The 17,983-nt window shown below is 36.0% G+C and overlaps 1 protein-coding gene across 1 annotated transcript in view; it reads right to left on the reverse strand.

The window, feature by feature from the left end:
* Window positions 1-17,983, reverse strand: part of FRZB (frizzled related protein) — a 33,394-nt gene that overhangs the window by 11,116 nt on the left and 4,295 nt on the right. The window contains exon 2 of the mRNA XM_054478982.2: window positions 13,658-13,705. Within this exon, the coding sequence (XP_054334957.1) occupies window positions 13,658-13,705 (48 nt within the window). The remainder of the gene's footprint in view (window positions 1-13,657; window positions 13,706-17,983) is intronic.

The raw sequence follows: 17,983 nt of genomic DNA on the forward strand, positions 1-17,983 counted from the left end.
ACTCAACCCAAAAATTCATATCTTAGGTTATTCATGAAAAGGGTATCTTAGATCAATAGATCTGAAACATAATCCTCATCTAAATTATGTTTACACACATCAACATATACATCCCCACAAGCCCAAGAACTGTGAAACTGTGAAGAATCATAGAGAGGTATGTTGCATGCATTAGCTGTCACCTTTTTTGTGCCTGCTACCCTAAATCAGATGTAACAGTTTATTTTTATTACCAATAGTTGATTTCTTGATACTCTTTTAGGGGGCCTGTAGCATTACCATCATTTCTTGTTTAATTGCTAGTAATCTTCCTCTCCCAACTTCCTAATGGCACAAGCTTTTTAGAATGGAAAATGAAATCTATTATTTACTGAGCTTTGCACAAAAACCATTAGATATTGATTTTTCTGTATTTCACTGTTGAGAAGAAAAGCTTATAAATGAATTAGCGTCTGCCTTGGTGCTTTATGTAAGGAAAAAAATATTTTAAAAGTTAAAGGAGTTGGTTTTGACAAAATAGGCTAAGAAGTGACAGAGATCTTCAAACATGGGCAGTTTTAACATTAGCAATTCATTTACCTCAAAGCCTGGAATTAATACCTTCAATTGTGGGACAGAGTTCAGTGCTACATTTACGAGCAGCCATGGAAAGGGCAGAAAACTATTTTCAGCTTAGTTCTTCCTCACATTCCCTCCACTCCTCTTGCTTGATTTTTCTAGTGACTCTCTTAATACTAATGATCTCCTACATATCTGCTAATGAACCTGGAGACTCTTTATTTCATAGAACCATGAGTTTATCACTCTAGTAGAAATCTGAGTTTGCAAAGTTAACATGCCCAGTAGTTCGCAGAAGTTAGTCTGCAGCTCAGGGGAAATGCCCCATGATACACGCAGTGCCTGAGCGGTGAACAGCCTTGCTGCCTCAGAGTAGCTTCTTATAAAAATCAAAATAGTTCAGAGGAGACAAGAATCTTAGCCTTCTTTATTCAGTTTTGCTCATACAAATATGCTCATTTATTTTTTAAAAACATAAGGATACTAGTATTTTTGATATGATCTTAGAAGATCTAAAGAAGTCTAAGTCCCTGATACAGCTATGAAATATGATATTCACTGGACCGTCACTATTTAATGCAACCTTGTTTGAGTTCAAGCTTAAGTGTGATAAAACTTTCTAACTATCCCTGACCTTTGTTTGAAATGGAATGCTTTTGGGTCTTATCCAGAGCTGTAAGACTATAATTAACTTCATCAGATCCCCAAACTCTCATAACCTTTCATGTACCATGACTTTGGAGGCCTACTATGTTTGAGTGGATATTTTTCTGTTTTTTCTAGGAAAAAAAAACCCTTAGATCTGTGCTCAGGATTTATTGTCAAAAACTATGGGGAAGGAGAGAAGAAAATACAATTGTATTTGTGTTACAATCTCCTTTATAACTTTTTCAAGACTGACCCTTTCTAATCAGATCAGAGTTTAAATCATTTTAATTTTTACCAGATGCACTGTATGTCTCATATCCTGGCATTTGACCCCTGAAACCCAATTGTCCTCTTTTCCTCCATTTTAAAACACATAGGAGCAAAACACAACACATTTTAAAAGATATAAAAAATAAAATTTTATAATTTGAAGATCCAAGGTCCTTAACTATGACTTTTTTACTGAGCTCTAGATCTATATTTCCAACTGCCTGTACAAGGTGTCTATGAGCAGTTCCAAAATTTTTAACAGTTCCATAATTTTTAACATCTGGCAACATCCATCACACCATGAATTTGTCTTTCTTCTATAGAATTGATAGTAGTATCCTCTGACTCCACAACTCTGGTGTATCCATGCTTCTGTAAATATGAGATGAGAAAGGGAAAGAGAACCAACATTTGTTGAACCCTTTCAGTCACTTACATATGAATTCATACATTGTGCAAATATTGGGCATCTGCTACATTCCAGGCTCTGTGATAGGCATGTAGGACACATGATGGGCACTACAGTCAATCCAGAAGAGGATAAAGACATTGAACAAAGAAATTACACAGAAAATAATTTGTCATATGTGATACATGATATGAAATTAAAACACAATGTATATGTGTAATAAGAACATATAACTTAATGACCTAAACTAGTCTGGTCTCCAATATACTGTGAGAAAATGATATTTAAAGCTTGAAACCTGAAAAGTGAGTTATAGTTCTCTAGGCAGGAACTACATCTTTATATATAAGACAGAGAATATGAAGTCCATAAAGGAGACTGAGGAGCATCCAGTGATGTGGAAGGAAATATAGGAGAGTGTGGAATTGAAAAAGGGTCTTCCAAAATAAAAGCAGGGTAGTCCTCTGTGTCAAATGACCCTCAGAGCTAAAATGAGTTCAGAGAGAAAAGGGTCCACTAAATTCAACTGGCAATGTGATGACTGGACCCTGAGCAACAGAGAGAATAGGACTTTGAAAGCTAGAAGACTTTATCCACTACACACGAAGGAAAAGGAGAGAAAGGTACTGATATTGACAAGTTTATAAATTGGTTGGTGGAATAATGAGGGTGTTCTTTCCAATGGCTTTTACCTTCTCATTGAAGAATGAAGTGAAGTCCTCAGCTATGGGGAATGAGGGGCTACGAAAAGCAGGATGTGGCCATGTAAGTAAAGAAAGTATAAAGCAGTTATTTCATCAAATAGAAAGGCAAACCTTATAGTGGGTAAGAATGCTTGGCAATCTTGATTGTCTATTTGAATTTTCTATCTTGAATTTAAAGTGAAACCAGTCACCTCAATTGAGTAATTTTCTCAAATAACTGGAGTTGGGATTTGCCAGATGAGTATGGAAGAGGAAGAGAAAGCAAAGAAATTGAGGGTATTTTCAAGGGTATCAGTATTGCAGTAGACAAGAAGGCCAGAGGCTTAGCGGATAGTAAGCGGTGCTGATGGATAGGTAATCTCAACATGGTTAAAAAAAAAAAAAAAAAAAAAAAAAAAAAGCAGCAGTAATGATACTGCAACAAATCATCTGGAATGAAAAGAGGCAGCAGGCAAAGAATGAGATTCTTAGAATTAATATTACAATGCTAGCACCACTGCTAGTACCACTGAAAGGCCCTGAACTGCTCATGGAAGTGAGTGGCTGGGGTAGAATCGACAAGCAGGTTAGTAAAGTGAAGAAATCAATGCACTAGATGGATCATCTACCTTATCATCGCAGCTATCAAAACAGCAGCAGGAATGGATGCCATTGTGGAACTTGTTCAGATAGCCCTTAAAACAGAAGTTGGGCAATATACCACTTGGCCATTCAGGAGGTCAATTCCACTATCCTTCTAGAAACAAGGCGATGGTAAAACATCCCTAGATTCCACCCCACGGAACACATTCCCTCTTCCCAAAATTGCAAGTCATCAAATGGACACTTAATGGAAAACCGACAGGGTCTTATTGTTCCTAGGGCATTAACAAACAAACAAAACACCAGAACCCTAGAGTCCTGGTGTCAATGATGAAAGGGAAAAAAACGAACAACAACAACAACACAACTCCTGCAGATTCAGAAATCAACTATATTAAGCTAGGAACCATATAGAAGTCATATTGGTATTATGCTCATACAAGGGTGTACTTTTACACAATTAGAAATAAAATAAAATGATGCACAGAACTCAAAGTCTCAAAAATGCCATGGTATGCCAAAGCAGCCAGTCCCAAGTGTGTACAGTATGCTTCCATTTATGTGAAGCTGAATAACGACACCAATCTACGGCAATGAAAATCAGAACTGTGCTTGCCTCAGGGCAGAATGGGTGATAGGACACCAGACAATTTAAAGAAATGTTCTTTAGGCCGGGGTGGGGTGGCTCACGTCTGTAATCCCAGCACTTTGGGAGGCCAAGGCGGGTGGATCACGAGGTCAGGAGATCGAGACCATCCTGGCTAACACGGTGAAATCCCGTCTCTACGAAAAATACAATAAATTAGCCAGGCGTGGTGGCCGGTGCCTGTAGTTCCAGCTACTCGGGAGGCTGAGGCAGGAGAATGGCGTGAACCCGGGAGGTGGAGCTTGCAGTGAGCTGAGATCACGCCACTGCACTCCAGCCTGGGTGACACAGCAAGACTCCATCTCAAAATAAATAAATAAATAAATAAATAAATAAATAAATAAATGTTCTTTATCTTGATCTGGATGATGGTTACATAAGTATATACATTTGTCAAAATTTAAATGCAGCATACACTTAAGATTTGTAGTATTTTACTGTAAATAGATTATACCTTAATAAAGTCCTATTAACATAAAAAATAAGACACTTATTTCATTTTTTTATAAAAGAAAGTGTGTCTTGACTTAGTAACCATTCATTACCTATGTAAAACAATATTTATTTCCTACACCTATACACAGGGCAAAGAATATCATATTAAATTTTATTTTGGATTACACCGGTATATGGAAAATGTGATGAAGTTGACTGGTGAACCTAGGCGATATAATAAGGCTTTATAAAGTAAAAGTAACATTTGCTCAACTTAGCTATAAAAACAAACCTCAAATATTGTAATAAAGGACTCAATTCACAGTAATTTGCACTTTGTAAAAGAAATTGTTTAAGACTGACAGAACTAATGCTACATTAATAAGAAAAGGAAATTCAGTTTATTCCTTTTTGTCTTTGGAAAATTTCAAATAAACTGCCTTTCACAAGTTTTCTGCACCCAAGAGTTATTCAGAATATCCAAAATATAGAAAGAGTCAATACAATTATTCTTGTTTTCCCTCATGACTTCTGAAGTGTTGTTTTGTGATAGACTCTAAAGAAGTCAATTAACAAAAAGAAAAGGGGGCTTCACAGCCTTTAGAAGATCATGGTCCACTCAATGCCAAGTATTGAAAAGAGGTGAAAGAAAAGGGAATGCCAGTCACCTATTTGCTCTTTCGTTCCATGTCATTGGCACATATTGTGCCTGATACAAGTAAGTGTCCCTTACATTTTTTATTAATACATAATAGATGGACATATTTTCAGGGTACATTGATATTTTCATACATTCACTTAATGTGTAAATATCAAGTTAGGGTAATAGCCACCACATTAAACATTCCTCTTTATGCTATGAACATGTGAATTATTGTACATATTGAAATGTACAAATAGATTATTGTTAACTATAGTCTCCATACTGATCTATCAAACACTAGGTCTTCTTCCTAACTGTATATTTGTCCTCATTAATCATCCTCTCTTCATTCCCTTCTCCACACTACCCTTCTCAGCCTCTGGTAACCACAAATCTACTCTCCAGCTCCATGAGATTCACTTTTTTTTTGTTTTTAGCTCCCACATGTGAATGAGAACATGTGATATTTGTCTTTCTGGTCTTGGCTTATTTCACTTAACATAATGACCTCCAGTTCCATTTTCCTTCAAATGACAAGATTTCACTTTTTTTTTTTAATACCTGAACAATATGTCATTGTGTATATACACCATATTTTCTTTATTCATTCATCCACTAATCAGCACTTAGGTTGATTCTACATTTTGGCTACTGTGAATAGCGCTGCAGTAAACATTGGAGTACAGATATTCTTCAATGTATTAATTCCCTTTCTTTTGGATATATACCCAGTAATGAAATTGCTGGATCATATGGTAGTTCTATTTTTAGTTTTTTGAAGAACTCCCTATTGTTTTCCATAGTGGCTATACTAATTTACATTCCCACCAACAGTGTACTAGAGTTCCCCTTTTTCCACATCCTTGCTAGCATCCATTGTTCCATCTTTTTGATAAAAGCCATTCAAACTGGGGTGAGATATCTCATTGTGGTTTTGATTTGCATTTATCTAATTAGTGATGTTGAAAATATTTTTGTATACCTGTTGGCCATTTGTAAGTCTTCTTTTGAGAAATGTCTACTCAGATCTTTTGCCTGTTTTTAGATTATTTGTTGTTTTTTGTTTTGTTTTTGCTATTGAATTGTCTGAGTTGCTTATATATTCTGGTTACTAAGCTCTTGCCAGATAGTTTGCAAATATTTTCCCTCATTCTATGGATTGTCTCTTCACTTTTTTGATTGTTCCCTTTGATGTGCAGAAGCTTTTCAGCAGGACTAGTCATTACATTTCTAATGAATGGTGAGATCGATGGACTAAAACCAAATAAAGTTTCAGTACTAGGGACTTAGAAAAGCAACGGTGTCACATACTTAAATGAGAAAGTTTTAATTAAAAGATTACTTCAGGGCTGGGCGCGGTGGCTCATGCCTGTAATCCCACCACTCTGGGAGGCTGAGGCGGTTGGATCACCTGAGATCAGGAGTTAGAGACCAGCCTGGCCAACATGGCGAAACCCCGTCTCTATTAAAAATACAAAAATTAGCCAGGTGTGGTGGTGGTTGCCTGTAATCACAGCTACTTGGGAGGCTAAGACAGGAGAATTGCTTGAACCCAAGACTTGGAGGTTGCAGTGAGCTGAGATCATGCTATTGCATTCCAGCCTGAGCAACAGAGTGAGACTCCATCTCAAAAAAAAAAAAACTTCAGTAATTAAATACATTATTTTTGAAGTACCCAAAGAGTACCCAGGTAGAAGTGTTACTGGAGGGAAACGTGGTCCTGGAGAGTAATCACAACTAGAGTCATAAAAGTGATAATTCAGACTATGTAGCTTGATGAACTCCAACATGATGAATCCCTATGAGGAGAGAGGAACAGAAGCCAAGCACAGAGCCTCAGACAGCTGAGGGATAGGTGGAGAAGAACTAGGACAATTTGGGTAATAGCTCAAGGAGAGAAATGCTTAGGAAAGAGAACTGGTCAAAAGTATCAGTTGTTGCAGAGTAATGGGGAAAAAAAATCCTACAGTTTTAAGCTACTGTATAATCACAAAAATACTATTTGTCTATCCTTTTTTTCCCAATAAGGTGTGGAAGTTGGCTCTACAGTCAGTAAACATTTGTACCAAAGAAAAAAACTGAATTCCTTCCCAAAATTGGTAGTAAGCCAAAAGGGAGGAAAGAAGTGTAAAAGAAAGAAAGAGAGGGAATGGGTCTATACTACCCAAGCTAAGCATAAATCATGTCAGCAAAAGAGGGAGTGGCTGGGCAGGCCTGGCAGCTGCAGTCACCAGGAATCTCCAGTTGCTCAGTGGCCACCAGGCAGCTACCTAGAGGAGCTTCTCTGGAGCACCTTTGGAACAGGGCCAAGAAGAGGTTAGTGAAAACTCTGGGAGAGTATCTGACTTACACTAATGTTTCCTTAATTTAAGATAAATCAGAAGGGAACTCAGATCAATACAATCTGATTTTATATTAGGAAACAGTCCCCGAGAAATAATTTGGTCACACTTATATATTTAGTGTCAGAATTTACCAACTCTATCTCCGCTCTGGAGAAATTTGCGTTTTTCAAATGTAAAAGTTCATAAATTGGTCACCATCACAAAGCAGAAAATTGGAAGGATTACTTTTTGGAATTATTTTAATTTAAAAAAAAAACCTTTACATTGGACCACTTGAATATCTGCCTTAATTTTCTGTGTGCTGATTTGATAGATCAAGTGACTAGGTGAAATAGAACAAAAATTGTTTTCCTCCATATTACACGCTATGGAAATAAAGAGCATCTATTCCTTATTACAATAGTGGATTTGCAACAGTAAAACATACAGTTGGATGCTGTTCAGAGTCACTATCTCAAAAAAAGAAAAAGAAAAAATTGTTAAGCTTTGAGGCAAAGAATACATTAACTAGATTGAAAGAATTTCTTTTCCAAATTCCAGACAGAAACAGCTTGACACTTTGGAAAGAGGTCCTTATGTGGGTTATAGTGTTTTCATGCCTTCCTCATTTCCTGTTTTATCATGATCAACCTCAGCTGTTATATTTCTCCAAAGCATAAATTTTTGAGTGTGAACAAATTATATTTTCTTTTCAGAACATGTGAATATGTTAGTGTTTTTTTCACAAACAGAATGAGCTTTGGTTTTGCCTATTTGTTTTCATCACTCTTATTATACCAGAGAACTGGAAAACATTTTTAAAAGACGAACAGTAAACACTGACTCTGAGAACATCACATTTGTTCTAGGTAGTTTTACATGTTGAACTGTTTTTTGTATATTGTTGATAGTGTTGTTGATGTGTTTTCTTTCTTTCACACATTGAAGTGCTATATTACTCTAACCATAACTTTGGAACAAATTGGTAACATATACATGTCCTTGGCCAGAAATTTTGACTCACCAATTGCAGTTTTATACAAATGAGCTTTTCAGTTCGGGTTGAGAAAACATAATAGAAGGAGTGACCCTTCAAATAGCAACATTACTGGACAGCAATGATTTCCAATTGATTTTATGATATTGAAAAACATTATCAATTACATAAAGTAACAAAACAATTCTAAAATAATTTTAATTTACTTATGTTTTTAATGGGATCAATATTTGTTGGGACACCTTTGGTAGACATTCCCTCAGATTAAACATATCACCATGGTAAGATTCAGTGGAAGTCAACACAGAAGACTGTCCCAATGTAATGAAAGTTGATATTTCAAACTTATTTACAACTTAATAAAATATATGTTTCATTTCCACAGATAAGATACCTTATAAGGCAGGACATACTCACCAAAATCAGTGCAAAATATTAGAGGAAAGTGAAATGGAATATATGGTACTCATCGCAGCTATCATATTGTAGAAACAAATGCAGCGTTAGTCATAGTAACAAAAACTGAAAACAACCCAAATATCCAGGAACATTAGAATGAATAAAGTGTACCACATTCAATGATAGAATACAATATAGCAATTAACGTGAAAAACTACTGCTATACACAGCCTAATGAAAAGCAAAGTCACATGCATACACAAAAATACATACTGTAGAATTCCATTTATATAAAGTTCAAGATCAGGCAAAATGAATCTATGGTACTAGAATTCCTGGGAGTAGTTACCTTTGAAAAGAAGGGTGGGGGTAGTGACTTGGAGGCTTCTGGAGTGCTGGTAATGTTACATATCTTGGTTGCAGAGAGTGGTTACTTTGTGAAAATACACATTTATGATTTGTGCACTTTTCTGCATGCATGTTATACTTTAATGGTTTATTTTATGGTAAGATGGAATAAGTAGATCCCATCTTGTTTCTCCCACTGAAAGCAGATCTGAAACCTGAACAGTGCATGAAGCAGCAACATAAGAACTCTAAAACGTAATACAAGCATAACAGGAAGACTAGAGGGAGAAAATAATACCATAAAACTGATAGAGGGCTCATCATTTTTTCCCTCTGGTATCCACCAGTCTGGTGTCAACACAGCCTGTATCCTAGAGGTAAGCATTTTGCAGACAGAGTACACTCCAGGAAAAGCCCTCTAGTTCTAACTCAAGAAGTGGAAAGGATCTCTAACATATCAGCCTCTTGCATTCCATTCCTCAAGGCATCCTGGGACTGTGGTAACAGCAACAGCTGCAACAAGGGAGACCCTCAGGAGCCCAAAACTTTGATGAAGGAGAAAACCTTACTCTCTGATTGGACGACTTGTAGTTCCAAAAGACTGGGGCAAATCCCCATTACTTTGTCTCTCTCTCTCTTTCTCTGTCCTCCCACCACTTGGCCCCATAGGAAGGAGCAGTCACAAGAAGCAAATCACAGAGTGGGATAAAGCTTTCTAGCCAAAGGACTAAAACGGGGGAATTCCAAGGAACTGAAAAGTGCTAGGGAGATCAGAGAGATAAAGGAGCCTGGGAAAGGATTTTGTAAAGTTGTTTATGAACTACTGAAGTCACCCCTGGGCATGTGTGACTCTGACATAAAACAGTGTATCACAGATTTCAAAAACTGCCCTGTAGGATAAAGTATTGCTCTGACCTCATACTGGCCACTGAGTGGTGTACACATTGGATAGATATGGAAGGTACTTCAAAGGCTTTGGAAATGGAACTGACATTGAAATCACAACCCACAGAAGACTAGTCAGAATTTGCAGCCTAATCCTAACTAGGTTAACTGTTGCTAAAATTAAAAAAAAAAATCAACATTTTCCATACAACTTTAAGTAAACAGGACCCAAAGCTTTATTGCATGATATTCGAAATGTCCAGGATTCAACCCAAAATTACTCTACACATGAAGAATTAGGAAAAAAAACATTGACTTGAGTAGGACAAGACAATTAGACGACACAGATGACTTTACGGTAGCTATCATTAAAATGCCTCACAAATTAAGGGTGAATACCCTTGAAATAAATGGAAGGAGAGAAAGTCTTACCAAATAAATAAAAAATATAATGAAGAATCAAATGGAACTTTTAACTTTGAAAAATATACTAACAAATAAAAACTATCTGGATGTGCTTCAGACAGTAGGAGATTAAACAAGACCAATGAAAGAGTCAATGAACTTGTAGCTAGGCCAATAGAAATTACCTAATCTAAACAAGAGAGAAAAAAGATTAGGAGAAAAAATTAACAGAGCCTCTGGGGCCTGTGGAACAATATCAGAAGATCTAACATTCATATCATCATAGAAGAGACTGTTGTGTAAAAAGCAAGTATTTGAAGAAACAATTCCTAAGCACTTCTCAAATTTGGCTAACATTATAAATTTATAGATTCAAGAAGCTCAGTTAACCCTAAACAAGGTAAGCTCAAAGGAATCAATGCCCAGACATGTAATAATTAAAGTGCTAGAAACTAAAGACACAGAAAAAAAATATCAAATGCAACCAAAGAAAACTGATGTATTACTTACAGGGAAACAATTATTTGCAAGACTGCCAATTTCCCATGAGAAACATTGAAGCCAGAAGGAAGTGGAATATTTTTTATGTGCTAAATGTACTGCAAAACTTGAATTCTGTATGCAGTGAAAATATCCTTTAGGAATGAAGGTGAAATGAGGATATTTTCAGGTAAAGGATAAAAGAAGTTTTTGCCAGCAGAACTGCTTTAAAACAAGTACAAAAAATACTTAAGAAGGTTCTTCAGACAGAAGTTCTGTCTGAAGAACAGAAGAGAAAGAATACCAGAAGGAAGCGTGGGATGTTGGAAAAGAAGGAAGAATAATAGAAATTAAAACATCTGTATAAATACAGTAGGCTACTATTCTCCTCAAGTTGTTTAAAAGATACGTAATTGTTGAAAGAAAAAATATAGAATTATCTCACAAGGATATACATATATATCTCACATACGTGTGTGTGTGTGTGTGTGTGTGTGAGAGAGAGAGAGAGAGAGAGAGATTCAATCCAAAAGAAAGAAGAGAATGTGAATAAAAAAGAGAGGGCACAAACAGAAAATAAAACAGTAGATCTAAATACAAATATTAATAATTACATTAGCTGCAAATGGTCAAAACATACCAATCAAAAGACAAAGATCAACAGTATGGATTTTTTTAAAAAGACCCAATTATATGATGTCTACAAGAAATGTATTTAAAACACAATGACTTAAGCATGTTAAAAGTAGGATAGAAAAAGATACGCCCTGCAAACACTAATCAAATGACAGCTGAAATAGCTATAGCAATATCAGAAAAAATAGAATTTAGAACAGAGAAAATTACTAAGGATAAAAGGACACTACATAATGAAAATATCAATTCACCAATAAGACATGAAAAATATTAAACAAGTATGTACCAAACAGAGCTTCAAAATACATGAAGCAAAACTGACAGACTGAAAAAAGAAATAGAAAAATCCACAATATTTGGAGACCTAATCACCCTTCTCTCAGTAATCAATAGATCTAGTAGACAGAAAATCAGCAAGAATATAAAAGAACTAAATAACAGTATTATTAATCAACTAAATTGAATTGACATTTAAAGGACATTCCACCCAACAGCAAAATACTCTTTTTTCTAAGTGTACATGGAACATTCACCAAGACAGATTATATCCTGGATCAGAGAATAAACCTTAATAAATCTAAAAAGTTTGAAATCACACAAAGTATATTCTTCAACAGTAGAATTAGAAAAATAGCAAAGATAATGGGAAAATCCTCAAAAAGCAACAAATTAAACAGCATAATCCCAAATGATGCACAAGTCAAAGGAAATATCAAGGAAAAATATAAAGTATTTTGAACTGAAGAAAAATGAAACTATCAAAATTTGTGAGATGCAACTAAAATCATTCTTAGGTGGGTATTTATAGCATTACCTTATATTAGAAGAAAGGTCTTGGCTGGGCATGGTGGCTCACATGTGTAATCCCAGCACTCTGTAAGGCCAAGGTGGGTGGATCACCTGAGATCAGGAGTTAGAGACCAGCTGGCCAACATGGTGAAATCTTGTCTCTACTAATAATACAAAAATTAGCTGGGTGTGGTGGTGCACACCTGTAATCCTAGCTAGTTGGGAGGCTGAGGCATAAGAATTGCTTGAACCCAGGAGGTGGAGGTTACGGTGAGCTGAGATTGCATCACGGCACTCCAGCCTGGGCAACAGAGCAAGACTCCATCTCAAAAAAAAAAAAAAAAAAAAAAAAGTCTCAAAACACAATATAAGCTTCTACTCTAAGAAACAAAAGAAAAAGCAAAATAAACCTCTAAAGCAAGCAAGCAGAAGGAAAGAATCAATAAAACTGAAAACAGTAAAACAATAGAGAAAATGAATAAAACCAAAAGATGTTTTTTGTATCCAGAATATGTAAAGAACCCTCAGAACTCATTAAGAAAACAACCCAATTTAAAATGGGCAAAAGAATTGAACATTTTACCAAAAAGGATATATGTGGATAGCAAATAAACACATGAAAATGTATTCAGCATCATTAGCCATTAGGGAAATGCAAATTAAAACCATGATGAGCTATTATCACATACCTATTAAAATGGCTAACAATAAAATATATTGATAATACCAAGGGCTCGCAAGGATATGGAACAACTGGAACTCTTATACATTACTAGCACAAAATTGAACAGCCATCTTGGAAACAGTTTGGCACGTTTTTACAAAGTTAAACATATACTTACCATATAACCCAGCGATCCTATTCCTACATATTTAGCCTAGAGAAATGAAAACTTTCATTCCCACAAAAACCTGTACTGGAATGTTTATAGTAGCTCAATTCGCGATTGCTCCAAACTGGAGACAACCCAAATTTCCTTGAAGGAGTGAATGGGTGAACAAATGGTCATACATCCAAGTAATAAAATATTCTGTAATAAAAAGGAGTGCACCATTGATACATGCAACAATTGGATAAGTCTCAAAAGCATACTGTCAGTCTGTCTATATGGACAATCCAATCTCAAATAGACAAAACTATAGTGATACAAGATGAGTGATTGCCAGTGGATGAAGATAGGGGAAACTTGTAATTGTAAAGGGATACAGCTTGAAGGAGTTTTGGGAGGTGATGGAATTGTTCTGTATCCTGATGTGGTGGTGGTTACATAAATCTATACATAATATTAAAATTCATGTGTACCAAACTATATGTCAAAATAAAAGGCCAATTTTACTATGTGTTAATTTTAAAAATAAAATTAATATAAATGAGGGAATTTTAAAAAGTTTACTTGTAAAATGTAGGGCACAAGCTTCCCCAAGAATGACTTGAGTATCTAAATTACATGAGTGACTAATCTGACCACAAATGAAAACCAGGAAGATGATATACTCACCACTGCTTGCCCCTCTACAGTTTCCGTTACTAGAATCCATAGGAAAATCTGAAAGGTGACAGAAAAAAGAACCATAACATATTTATTTCAAGAATTCCTAAAGATAAAAATCTAACTCAGTCACAAGTTTGATTTGGGTAAGAATCCAATTGTCTGAAGGAAGTAGATTTTTATTAATGTCATGAGGTCGGCATTCTTATCATTCGTGGGTTGAGTATGGATGAGACCTATTTTTTCATGTGGTTATAAGGGAATACTCTTCTGAATACTCAAATGTGCATAAAATTTTAGAATTTAATAATTTATTTGAATTTCACAAAATTTGTAAATGATAAGCATCCTATCATAATAAAGCCTATGCAAATATTAGGCACTCATCCAACACTTATGACTTGATGACAAAAAAAAAAACCAAACGCATCTTCAATAAATAGACATATCACACTGAATTGGTATATATTTAAATCCTTAGTTCCTAAATGAACACTCAGAAATCATTCTCATGTCCTTTAACTGCAGGCTAAATAGTTCTTCAACAGAAAAGAAACATACTATTCAGGGACAATTCAAGCCAGTGCAATTAATAGATGAGACAATAATTAGAAATTGCTATTGATTCTTCTTAGGATGCCATAATCCCAGAAAATGGTAATGATAAAGGTTTCCTGTGTTCTAATTAAGAAAGCAGCCTCTAATGAATAACACTTAGTGCGCCAGCAGAACACCATGCTGAGAGATGCTGTACCTAGCAATATATCCTTATCGACACTCCAATTTAGTACTTTTATATAAGAGTTTTACATTTGTAGTAACACTTTATGCTAAACTAATTTAATGTCTCCATTTATTCTAAGAGAAAATAGTATTCTTCCTTTGTCCTTTTTGTTTATAGGTCCTATCAGGAATAAATTAAACGAGGGGTTAATACTATTTTAGGACAATAACACCCACAATTACAATTAATGAATTACTTTCCCAGGTTTAGTAATCATCAGCAAGTATTTAAAAAGCAATATCCAAGAAAAGATAGCAGTCAGCAAACAAACAGATAAGCAGGTAACAAACACTAATTCTAAAACATTTGACTCAACTTGGGCATAAACTATTAATCACTAATACTTTCATTATATTCAAACATTTATTCATGATAAATGTACCCAAGTATTACAGTAACGTGCCAGTGGTTTTTCTATTTCTGAATAATCATGTGATAAACTACATACAAAAATAATGTCTTCATAAAGGAAGAAATTATATTGGCCCACATTTGAAATGTTTATTGTTCAAAGGTAGAAATAAGAGTGAAAAATAAAACTTTGCTTGGTAAAAGGGAATCACTTTAGAATAGCTAAGCCAAGGAGAGTGTTTTACTTCTTTCATTCTTATTCAAAGGAAAACGTTTCTACACTTTTACAAATGCTTAGAAGTCAATTATTAGAACTGTAAGACAGAAAACAAAAATTTTCTAATTATTGATCAAAAAATTATTGTCAGAAAGTTAAACTTAGGAATTCTAACAACAAATCACCCTAAATGAAAATAGATATTATTAGTAAGTTTTATGCCCCAGGATTTCTAGTGGAGGTCACAGAGATTTCCAGAGGAGTCCTAAGGAGTTAGGAAATGTAGGGAGAGTTTTCCAGATAGAGAGTAGCATTGGAAAGGTACTGGGGTGAGATGCCTGCAAACGTGGCCGAAACGAGAGCAGTGTAAGCAGAGAGAAACAAGCTAGAGAAGTCAGAAGGGTGAGATCACCCAGGCCAGAGGCAGTTACCCAAAGATTTTAAGCAAAAGATTTGCATTTCAGAAAAAATATCTATTGGAATATGGAGGGGAAATGCTGGAGATAAGAGAGACCATTATCATCCTATGGCCATAATCCCGGTGAGAAACGGTGAGGTCCAAACTAAGAAAGTAGCATTAGAGAAGGAGGGAAGGGAATTTGAGTCAGAGTAGACCCAACAGCATGTGATACCTATTGAGTGAGGGGAATGAGGAAAAAGGTAGAATCAAGACTGCTTCCCACAGCCAGGTGTGGTGGCTCACACCTGTAATCTCAGCACTGCAAGGCCAAGACAGGCAGATCATCTGAGGTCAGGAGTTTGAGACCAGCCTGGCCAACATGGCGAAAACCCGTCTCTAACAGAAATACAAAAATTAGCTGGGCGTGGTGGCACGCACCTGTAGTCCCAGCTACTCAGGAGGCTGAGGCAGGAGAATTGCCTGAACCTGGTTGCAGTGAGCAGAGATCGCGCCACTGCACTCCAGCCTGGGTGACAGAGCAAGACTGTCTCAAAAAAAAATAAAATAAAATAAAAAGACTGCCTCCCAGGCCTGGACTACTAGGGTATGGTGGTACCTTTCAACAATATAGAAAATACTAGAAAGAAACAAGTGTATGATGATGGGGAAATGATGAGTTCACGCTGGGGCATGCCGAGACCGAGAGACTAGGGACATGAGAATCTGGAATGTATAATCCCTACTATCTCAAAATTGCAGTGAAGTCAGAATCTCTTATCTCTTTGAATCCATTGTCTAGAAGCCACCTTTTATTCTCTTAATCCATAGATAAGTGAGCTTCAAAATACAGTGAGTAAACCTTTGTTCCTTTAACTGCAATCTGCTAGGCAAAAAATAACAGGTTCTCTGGAAAGTTAGGAATTACCTTTCTTAAGGGAGGAAGTGTAGTGTAGAACAGGCTCTGCTTTGAATTCTCTTTTTCTTACTAGCTCTGCTAACTTGGACAGTCACTTAGCTTCTCTATATGCCTTGGCTTCCTGTTCTCCAAAATGGGAATAATAGTGAATGTGCAAAATGCACTCAGGACAGCACCTAGAACATAAGTGTTGGTTGCTTTTATTGTGTTGCTAATGGGTCCTGTCCTGAGGATGACACGTCCTCTCCCCAATGACGCTGTTGTTAAACATTTATATTGTGCTTTACCATTTATCAGTAACTTCATATTACTATTTCTTTTGTTCTTCACAATCCCTAATGAATGTCAATGTCAAGTGACTAGTTCAGTGTACAAAATTAATGGCAAATCTAGAATTCCAACTAAGGGCCTGTAACTCTAAAACTGTGGTTTTCTCTAAATTGAGGAGATGTAGCCAATTCTTAATTATTCAAAACTATGTGTATCTGTTGGCTCTTGGTCTCCTCATTCTAGGACACACCAAGTAGAACTAGAAGAGCTAAATATAACCTAGTCAGTTTTGCAATTTGTGGCAACAACTATTTGAAGGTTTAGTGGGAATGAGATAAAAAGTAAATTATTAAAATAAGATATGGAGACTACATAAGATTACATTATTCCTGATAGTGGGGGTTGCTCTAAATAAAGTTAAATACTACTATCATAACACTGAGATACTCTTCCCTAACTCATCCAGAGTGCCTTTCAGTATTTTACACAATGAAGGATCCTCAGAAGCATGTTTTCCCTTTAATTCTAATCTAAAATTCCCATTTCTCCTTTCCATTTTCCTCCTCATATCACACTAAGTAATTCTTCCTTCTTGGTACTCGGCCCCTCAAATATTTGTAGACCAGGGCTAAAGAAAAGACTGCCTGTTTCTCTGAGAGTGGAGAAATGATTAAATGGCAGCTCCTGCATACGAAAGTTGGCACGGCTCTGCCAGGAGAGAGAAGGGCTGCAGAAATGTGTTGAGCAAGAGCTGGGGAGAAAAGTTAACACTGCCACAGAAGCCAGAACTGACTGAGGAATGATTATAAAGCTCTTGGCACGGCAAACTGTAGGTGTTGTGGAAATAGCTGTGAAATATCATACCATAAATTTTCTTAACTGCTTGATTCCTGGGTTTCTGAGATAAATTATTTGTAATTAACTCCTCCACCAGACTCATTCTTTTTTCTGTCGCTCCCAAAAGGGATCTGCTCTTGAGCCTGAGGTCTAGGTCAATTTGTGTAAAATGAAATACTAACTTTATATATTTAGAAGAAATAAGATTTGTTTTTCCAGTTAGGTCCCAGTGTAAAGCTTTTTTGTTTTGTTTTTCCCCAGAGATGAACTAATAAAAGTTCTAGGCTGCATCTGCATTTACCAACATAACCATTTCAAAAACAAAATAGAAAATGTTAGTCAATTTGTTATAACAGTGATAACAGTAAAACAGCAGCAGCACTTTTTTCAGTGCTTACTAGGTACTAAAGCAATGCTTTATATGCTGTTTAATTTCTTTTCTTTGCTTTGCTCTTTTTTTGAAACAGAGTCTGGCTCTGCCGCTCAGTCTGGAGTGCAGTGGCGCCATCTCAGGTCACTGCAACCTCCGCCTCCGGAGTTCAAGTGAGTCTCTTGCCTCA

This window comes from Pongo pygmaeus, chromosome 11, assembly GCF_028885625.2.
Source record: "Pongo pygmaeus isolate AG05252 chromosome 11, NHGRI_mPonPyg2-v2.0_pri, whole genome shotgun sequence".
NCBI classification, from domain to species: domain Eukaryota; kingdom Metazoa; phylum Chordata; class Mammalia; order Primates; family Hominidae; genus Pongo; species Pongo pygmaeus.